This window comes from Pezoporus flaviventris, unplaced genomic scaffold (assembly GCF_033815535.1).
Source record: "Pezoporus flaviventris isolate CSIRO_AGI_PZ_B2104156 unplaced genomic scaffold, CSIRO_AGI_Pfla_v1 ptg000001l, whole genome shotgun sequence".
In the NCBI taxonomy this organism is placed as follows: domain Eukaryota; kingdom Metazoa; phylum Chordata; class Aves; order Psittaciformes; family Psittacidae; genus Pezoporus; species Pezoporus flaviventris.
Genome location: NW_026892549.1, coordinates 39,342,965 through 39,352,637, shown reverse-complemented (window position 1 = coordinate 39,352,637; position 9,673 = coordinate 39,342,965). Strand labels below are relative to the sequence as shown.

General features: G+C 34.4%; 1 protein-coding gene across 2 annotated transcripts in view; it reads right to left on the bottom strand.

The window, feature by feature from the left end:
• Positions 1-333: 333 nt before the first annotated feature.
• GAD1 (glutamate decarboxylase 1) overlaps positions 334-9,673 on the bottom strand; it is a 33,764-nt gene continuing 24,424 nt past the window's right edge. For both annotated transcript variants that reach the window (XM_061453244.1, XM_061453253.1), the window contains exons 14-17: positions 8,963-9,112; positions 6,514-6,621; positions 5,726-5,815; positions 334-4,131 (exon numbers count right to left, since the gene is read on the bottom strand). In XM_061453244.1, coding sequence (XP_061309228.1) covers positions 3,958-4,131; positions 5,726-5,815; positions 6,514-6,621; positions 8,963-9,112 — 522 coding nt within the window. In that variant the 3' untranslated portion in view covers positions 334-3,957. The remainder of the gene's footprint in view (positions 4,132-5,725; positions 5,816-6,513; positions 6,622-8,962; positions 9,113-9,673) is intronic.

Sequence of the window (9,673 nt, the reverse complement as noted above, 5' to 3'; positions counted from 1 at the left end):
TCCTGTTTACTTTCTCTGGTCCTCTGTAAAAACTCGATGATGATTTCAGAAACCACACAAAACACCACACAGAAAGATGTTTAGATTCTCTATTTTTTAGTATTTCTAGACAGTACTAATGTCTGGACAGCCCTATTCAAACCAATCAAGGTTCAGAGCATGTCATTCTTCCTCAGCCTGTGTTGGTACAAGCTTACATTCAATTCACAATTAAAACTAACCAACAGCCTTAGTATTCACCTTACTGTTTTTAATGTGAGTGATAACATTGTATGGCTTTTGTCTCATATTCTTAGGGAAACAAAAGAGCTAGCAAAAATTATATGAGACAAATTAGACAGTTTTAAGATCAACTTTTATTGAAAAATTAAAACTGCATTGCATATCTTTATAACTTCAACATTTCTTAAACCACAAAACAGAGATTCCATTTAAAAAATCTCTTCATATTTTTCACCATTCAAAAAACAGTTTATGAACTAAGTCAAGATGAATTTAAAATCCTGCGTTATTCCCAAGGCCTCTGGTTCCGTCTATCTGCCGTGAATGGTATCATCTCTCTTCTCTAAAATGTACTTTTAATTATACAATCAGAATTTTTCTCATTCAACACCAACAGCTGCTGTTGATTTTTGTCCAGTGGTCAGTCTTTTCCAAATAAATTACATCAGTTGAGCACTGCAGCTACATGTTCACCTAAGATCTTGCCTACTGTTTGTTTGATGTGAATTCACCCCCACAAAATTACAGTGATTGTTCATGTGACTTTAAAAGCAAAATTGCTACCTTAGAGTATATTTTAAACCTCAGAAATAAAGTTACTCACCTGGAATTACAATGCTTTGAATTAGTCAACACCACTGTGCATGCATACTTACTGATCTCTCACAGTGTATGGAATAGAAAGCAGGCAAATTCCAGGTAAGCTTTGTCTGAGAAGCTGTAACATGTGAGATGTTACATACCAGATGAAAATTGCCTACTGAGAAGAAAACACAGATGAGTTTTATCATCAATGATGACCATAACTGCTCTGTTAAAATCAGCTAACCAAGTCAGAAATTAATAGGAGCCCTGTGCCTGTGGAACATGGTACCTGTAATAGGGAAACACTCCAGAGCCTGTTATTAGAATGAAAAGCTTTGCAAAAATCTAATTTTGTGTGTCATCTGTGTCAAGACACAACACTGCAGAAAGGCAAGATAAAATGCAGAGGGCAGGAAAATAAATCTAACTCCCCTGTCTTCAGAGAAAACACCTCTGTGTTAACTGTCTCACTTCTGAAACAGGCAGGAGGAGCTCCATTATTCCCATCTAATTGCAAACCAACAATGGAAATAGGTAGAACCTCTGATGCTTTTGACCCCCAAAACACAAGATACTCTATTAAATGAAGAAGTGGAAATTTTAGCAAGCAAAACATCATATACGTGCTGAAGAGACCTGTATCTATTTCTGACTACATCTCAGGACTGTCTAAGGATTGCTGTATGAATGCTAATAAGCCATATTATGGTATTTCCTAGTTCAGATCAGTTACATAAGGATTATTCTCTTCACTTAGTTTATAAGGAGATACATGCTTTAAGGAGATATAATATTTCAAATACAATAAAATACTATTAGAATATTGAAATGATGAGCTGGATACAAGGTCCATGATGTTAAAATATTCAGGTTAGAGGACTAAGGGTAAGTTGGAATCTTTAGTAATACAGTTGCTGAAATATCTTGACTATAGATGTGGAGGAAGTCAGAAATTCCCACCTAAGAACTGGTTGCAAAAATCACAAGGAACATGATGCTGCTTGTGTGGCGGATGTAAAATCCCCTAGTGAAGCTAGGTCAGCAGTTATGTATCTTTGCATTGATTATACTATTTCATATGGTTTCTCATAAAGAAGAAAGAGAAATCTTTCAATCTTCTGTAGCTGCCCTTTGAGTAAAGTAAAACTGACAGAGACCAGAAATCAGGCAGAAGCCTGTAAATCAGAATGTAACATACTTCCTCTTTAACACAAACTTCTCTCTGTACTCAAAAAGTAGAAAGTTATGGAAGAGGGATAAGCAATACGCCCTGTGAAAAACTGGGAAGGCTGTTCTGTATGGTATGGTAGTCACCATGACAGCTTCTTCCTTCTCCCTGCTCTGAAGCAGCCAAAGAAGTGAGACAGCATCCTCAGAAGACAACCAGTGGGACCTGCAGAATGGAAAACTCTCCTCACTCTAGCTGCCATTCAACAGGACTGAAGGGGGCGAGAGAGGCTGTAGAAACCGCATAGCATTACTGCATTTCATTGGCTCTTTCAAAAATAATTTAACGTTATTACTGATTTGGTGGAGGGGGAGCAAATTATTACTGATTTATATAGGAGGTAGCCATAGAATCCTGTATGAAAAGATCTGAAATTAGCATATTCCATTAATCACCATGACAGTAACTCAGTAGACAGCGGATTATTGAATCTTCGTTTTGTTCCACTACTCTGTTTCCAGTATAGAGTTTTCCATTTGGTAGTATTGATTATCTAATGATTAAAACTGAATAAGCTGCAAGATGAATCTGGTTCCTATACTTTGAAAAGTCTAGCCAGTTGAAATTGTTGTGACAAGCCAGCTATATTTAAAGATTCCGAGATTACTTTTGGGTTTATTTATTTTATAAGCTCCAAACACATAGTGAATTCCATTTCACTAAAAGAATGACGCTGCTTAAAACTCCCACAGAATTTAGTTAAAATGGCCTTTAGAGATTAGTCCTGAAATTCAAATAAAAAACAGGGGCCTTGGTTAGTAACAATTATTCACTAGAAAAGCATTCAGAACACTGAACAAACAGTCCGACATCACAATAAATAAAACTGAAAATTCTAATAGATTAAAAGGATTTCATCATTTGACAGTCTATACACAGTGTTAGAATTCCTTATATTCAGAAAAATTATCCATAAGTTATTACTTTAAGGGCACTAGGATTTAAATTAAAGTATCAACTAATTTTTTGTCTTTTTTTCTTTGGCTCACAAAGACACTAAAATACCATAAACATTATTTAGAACTTCAATAATATATAAATAGGATACATTACAAATGGAAGAAAATACAAGACAACTCTTCAGCATGGTAAATCTCTGCATATAAATAAGCAAATATTTCATATACCTACAATTCAACAGTTATCTTGTTGCAAAACTATTACATTTAAATCCTTTTACACAAAGTCATTTAACAATAATATACACAATCTACACAAATTAACCTCTAAAAATACAGCAATAATATAACTGTTACAATGACTCTGCTACTATTATCCCCTGATGTGACACTAAAGGGGAAATACAACTATTATACTCAAAGGTGCTGTTAGAGATTGCTGTTTCGTATTTAAGAGAAGCACCAACAACAAGATTTAATACTGTTATACATTTTCGTTAGCTCCTAAGAATCTACATTTTTGAAACATTTCTATATGTCTAATTTTAGCCGGCAGAAAAGTCTGTAGCACATTATCCACATCATTAATTGTTGAAGGAAAAGTTAATTCTCTTAAAGTGGAAAACATGCTGTGGCTTAGATCTAAGTTTATACCCACTTTATATATATGTATGTATATATATATAATTATATATATATTTATTTATACTGTACATATATACTGTGCAGAGCTCTTAATTTGCTATTTTAGGACTCATTAGTTTCCTGCTGGCTACAATAAACAAGACCAACATAAGAGTCAATTGTACTTCAACTTCAAGATAATACATTTTCCCTCAGTAATATGATCTACCAATACATATATGTTTCAGTATCCTACAGTTGTTTTATTTAAGGATGCCTTAGGAGATTGGAACTCACAGAAAGAGAATTTCCTTAAAACATGTTCTGCAGAACTGGGTTTAAAAATTATCCAGCACTGGAAAACAGTGAATTAGAGAAATAAACAATTCAATCAATGTACTACAGCTCCTGCCCCAATCTCTCTATTTCCTCAATGAGGAAGTCAATGTCAGACTTAGTTGCTGCTGGGTTTGAGATGACCATTCGGAAGAAGTTGACTTTATCACCCTGAGGCTGATATCCAACCATCGTAGTACCTGACTCCATCATCAGTGCTTTGATTTTTGGTGCCACCTTTATGATTTAAGAGAGAGAGAGAAGAGTAATTTTTAAAAAAATATTCTTTCTTTTTATATCACATCATTGCTTAGTTTGGAAAAAATACATGGACCGATCATAAAGACACTAGTTCCCATAGAAAGATATGTAACAGAAAAAAACTTGAAAACCTAAATATGTAGGATTGGATATTTAAAGCAAAATTGACAATGAAAACATCCATCTTTTTGATTAATAGACTAACAACATCCTAGAGCATTCACTATGTAATAATTTTATATATTAAATGTACATGTCATTTCTTTGTACTGAAGATTTTGTCATGAAGAAATGTGTTCTTTTTATGAAAATCTACTCCAGGACCTCCTTTGTGAGGGTAATGATGTTTTCCATGAGAATATTACATGTTATCAAAGTTATTTTCTTAGAGGAGGGGGACACAACAAAGATGGAAATTTTTCAGTAAGATCTGAAGTTATAAAGAATATTTTCTGTTAGCATAAGATATGGAAACCTCCCAGCAGTTTTGCAGTACTGTGCATTTACCACAGTCTCACTTTCTCACTTTAATTTTCAAGGAATAATAGTCTTAAAATTTGGTATTGAGTGAGCCCAGTTTTTCCATCCAGACCTTCTTTCTCCTGCTCTCTGTCAGCCAAGGGCAAATGTCTGGCTTTTTTACCGTTTTGTAGGATGCTTTATAATGTCTTCTAATGTTGAATAGGGTCATGTCAAACATTTCATCCTTCTTACCAGTCTTACCTATCTTCCTCTTTTCTCTCTTTTTTGGCAATTTCTTTATTTAACACTTCATTGGGTTGACCCAGGATTTTTTATACTCTTCTGTGGTCTTTCCCCACTGTGATGTAGACATAAAATCCTCTACAACACCTCCTAAGTTTACCTATTCTTCTCCCTTCCCAAACATAAAACAAATTGCAACTCACTTTAACAACCAAATTAATTCTTTTGCCTCCTGAGTGCATTTCATTCCATTTTTGTCTGTCTAAAATGCCACTACAAAATTAATGTATTTCACTTCCCTCTAGACCTAAGTATTTTTCCTGGTTCTGCCTCTATGATGTCTTCACTTCCCTCTAATCATTACTGCAAATAAATTTATCCCCAAATTTTCCAAAGGGTATTAATTTTCATTGGAATGCATTAATGCGTGACTAACCAAGCACATTTATAATACAAATAAAGACCTGAGAAAGACTGACTGGTTTCCATGTCCTTTACCTGTCCCAGCATTTTCAAATAATTACCCTTCCCTTTCTCTTGCTGATATGCTGTCCTATTCAAACAGGGCTGGGATGCCTTTTTGCCTGCTTTTTAAAGATCTGTAACACTTGGGAGCACAGAAGTGATAATAAAACTAAGAATAACTGGCTATGCTCTGTATCAAGTTCTATAGAAGAAATATGACTTCAGGCTCAGTATAAATAGGAGACAAAGGTGAATGAATATCAAGGTCATGACTAGCAATTGGGAAACTGACGTCCCAGAATCTGGAACAGTTGTCAACACACAGATACGTTATTTTTAATGAGCAGAATACTCTGGGTTGAAATAGGCTACATTTTTGCATTTAACAAAAACCACATACCCTGTGTAATTTTTCTCTTCTCTCATCACAGTCTGGCATGCCCCTGAGACTCGGTGGAATATACCAAAAACACACATTTGTATGCTCTGGCTGCAAAAAGAACCGAATACATACGTCAATAACCAAAATAATGCACCTCAATCACGCGCTAAAGGTTAGTCAGTAGCATACTTTAGCACAGTGTGAAAGACAAAATATACCATTATCTTTCCCAGTTCTGCATGTTAAAACAAAACCAAATGGATTATAGTGATGCTGGTTTCATCTGCTGTCTTGGATTCCCTATACATTGTTCCACTTATAATATTTTAGGGTACTAATGAAGCGCAAATGCTTTCTACCTTCATGCAGTTTTATGAGGAACTGGCTTCCAGGATCACAGCAAGGGCAACACAATTTTCCTTTCCTTAGTAAATGGAGACAAAGTATATTTGTTATTCTATCAATCAAGTGCTGTGGCACTACCAACAGAACATACAGCAGTATAGCTCATTCACAGTTATGTATGTTATAATAGGGAATCTCAGCGTGAGAAGATTGTATTAAGGTAGTCTTCATGGCCTAAACTGAGATGTTTTCTGCAGAAAAGCATGAGATAAATCTGACATTTACAGTACAAACCCACATGCATTCAGCAAAAAAACTGCCCAGGTGTCAATAGTCATGTAGTTCTTCGGAAAATAAAAGCAGTTTTGTATAATCGGCTTGAAGAAATGTGAAAAGTGTGAAGGCTGGTTTCAAAGTTCCATATAGATTTGTTTCCTATGCACAGGTTAAAGAAAACTTACCTCCCCTTCGAAAACCATCTCAAATTCTTCTCTGTTTTTGATTTTAGTGTAGAGATATTCTGCCAGCTCCAGGCATTTGTTGATCTGATTTTCAAATCCTACAGTACCCTGGTTTAAAAAGAAAGTATTACCTATGTGATCATTTTTCCTACTCCAATGCGTTTACCTTTTCAGATAGGCTTCACTCTAAAGTGTTTGCTGTCAAAAAAATATTTAGCAGTATTGTTTCTTGTAATTAAAAAATAAAGTTAATCAACACTACAAAAGTGGCTAAATGGGGCCTAACTGTAATCACTGTTTGGTTTTGGTCTTGTTTTAAGAGGATTTAATATGATAATAACAAGGGGGTTTGATATTCTTGATAGATTATTTCAAGCTCTCGGTTTCCCCAGTTTCAAAAAATATTATGAATATTAAGTTATTCAGCTCTTGCTGGAAGACTAGGAACATGGAATGGCAACACAGTTGAAAGGGTAAGAGTTGGAAAATCATTTATTTCCTTTGAACAGTGTAAGAAATTTGCATTTAAAACAGTCAGCAATCACAAGCCTGCAATATGTTTGCTGAAAGTCATTTGCCTACCCACTGGTCTTTTGTCATATCTGATTTGGTTTTTGTTTTGAAAGATCATGATCTTAGGAAAAGTAGATGAATGTTGAGAATAAATAAAATAGGAAAAAAAAAACAAAAAATAACTTGTGGGTTTTGTTGTTTTGGGTTTTTTTTTGTACATGAATGAAGAAATAAGAAAGACAAGTACACTCCTCAATTACTGCATATGTGGGGTAAGTTCTTTATACTGAATAAAATGACAGAAGGTAAAGTCACAAGAATACCTCTGGACCTAGGCTGTACATTTCTACTATGAGGACAAGATCACTCACGATGGCTAATGCTGAAGGAAAAATGTCCATAGCTTCTAATATTGTATTTTCTTAACATTCTTTTAATATAATCATGCAATCTGCTAGAAACAGGTTTTATCTAATACATCAGAGAACTCAGGTCCAAGGAATCTTAATTTGTCTCAAGACCAAACAGGAATCAAAAGTAACTAATTTCCAGATAAATTTAAATTCCAGATATACAGATCAACTATATATTATTTTTATATAATCACATCCATGACTATCTTACTTCTGAATTTTAAATATGACTCATATCCATTATGGTTTCCACTGTATTTTTTTTAATTTATTGTGAAGTGTTCTATTTTTTTAGTGTTCTACTTTTTTAGTGATGTCAGTTTAACAGGTGAATGTAACAGCAGAGGTAGACTCTGCATGTTAGTTTTAACAAAATGTGTTCAGCTGGGAATCAGAAAAACATTCAGTCCGTGCTTTGAATGTGTCTGTAGTCAGTACTTGGTAAATAAGCAACACACTTCAAAGCTGTTAGTCACAGTCTGATTCTAGTGTGTCATAAGCAGTTTCACATTACTGGATTACGGTACCAAAATTATTTATTTTGGAGGAAGAACTGAGCCTGAGCTGAAATGTACTTAGCCTGGTAATCAAACCTATGCTGATAACTAAAATAATTGTTACAAGTGTTTTGTGCAGACATGTTATGTTTCTTTTTCTGAAGTACTTTTTAAAATAAAGTATGACATGTCTACAATCTGCTTAGAAGTAACTAAAATTCTGTAACTTTCTTCAACAGTAAACTAATCCTCATGAAAATATCTTTTATCATCGCAAGTTATTTACTATTGCTGTCTAAATCTCACCCAAAGTGAAAACTATTTTATGATTGTGCGTTTTGACATTACATTTAATCTCAGTTTTATAAAAAAAGATTAATCTGCAGGCAGGTTACCCAACTGAATTCCCATTTTGTCAGCAGAGGAGCAAGAGTAATAGTAGTAAGATGACTGCAGATAAAGAAATAAATATTAAATGTGTTTTCTTGACTACCTGGACATTCATCTTGTGAACACATAAACCTGTATACAAGTCCATGCTTAAATTCAGCCATCCAGCCACACCACAGTAGTACCAGGGAATCAACTCTTAAATCATCAGTTGGGCGAAGCTGCTTAAGAAACAAGCTTTGTCTTCAAAGTTGCTTATAAAATCTAGGCATTGAAAGGTGACGCTCAAAGGACCCTTGTAAATCATCAAGTCTACTCTGCTGCTACTACAAGCGATCTGTCAGAAAATTCAGATAAGAGTGTACAGAATCACAACAAACGACCATTTTGGTTCACTGGTTTTACTATAGGACTCATGTAGAGTCTTAAACTTTCCTCCTAATTTCCAGCTGAATTTATCGGTGGCTAACATTGTTCCACAATTTAAATGGCTCTTTTCTGACTTACTAGTCATATAAATGTGTATTTAGAGATCGTAATTACAAAGGCATTTATCTTAGAAAAAAAGAGTTCAGTTACATGAGACTTATAAATTAAATACTTTTCAGATTTTTGAACCAAACTTTTATTATTTACCTTTGCCTTCCACATCAACCAAAATTTGAAAATGTCCACATGTCGACCACACTGTATTGCCTTGTCTCCAGTGTCATAGGATACATCATACTGTTTGTCTGGCTGGAAGAGATAGCCTGCACACATTTGATTGCAGCCTTGAAGTATACCCTATAATGAAAAACATGTACTTAAAACAAATGGCGTATGTGCATAAGAAAGTGTAATCATTAATGATACATGATAACTGCATTTTGAATATATACAGAAGAATTGTCCCTGAGTAGTCATCTGGTTTTACATACCCACACACCCACACCTGGAAAAACATTCTCAGATTAATACGGATTCTTAGCTTTTGATACTTTGCCCACTTCACTTTGTAAGGCTATGTTTTTAAGACTTCAATTTTTGATGAGTTAAATTACACACTGGAATAAAGCTATGGTCTCTTGTGCAGCTGACAGGTACAGAAAATTATTTTTTAAAAAGAAAGAAAGTGAAGGCTTCAACTTTATATATTGCCCAGCTTTACGACACTCAAAATTGTGATAAATATAAATACAAATGACCTAAACCAGACATTTTTTGCTTACAAATAAGCATGGTCCACAGACCAATAGAAACCTATGGATTATTGGTAAACATCTCTGAAGCAAACACAAAGGAACAAATTCTTGTATGTTACACAGAAGTCTTAAACATGGGACAGTTCTAAAATGGTTTGCATCT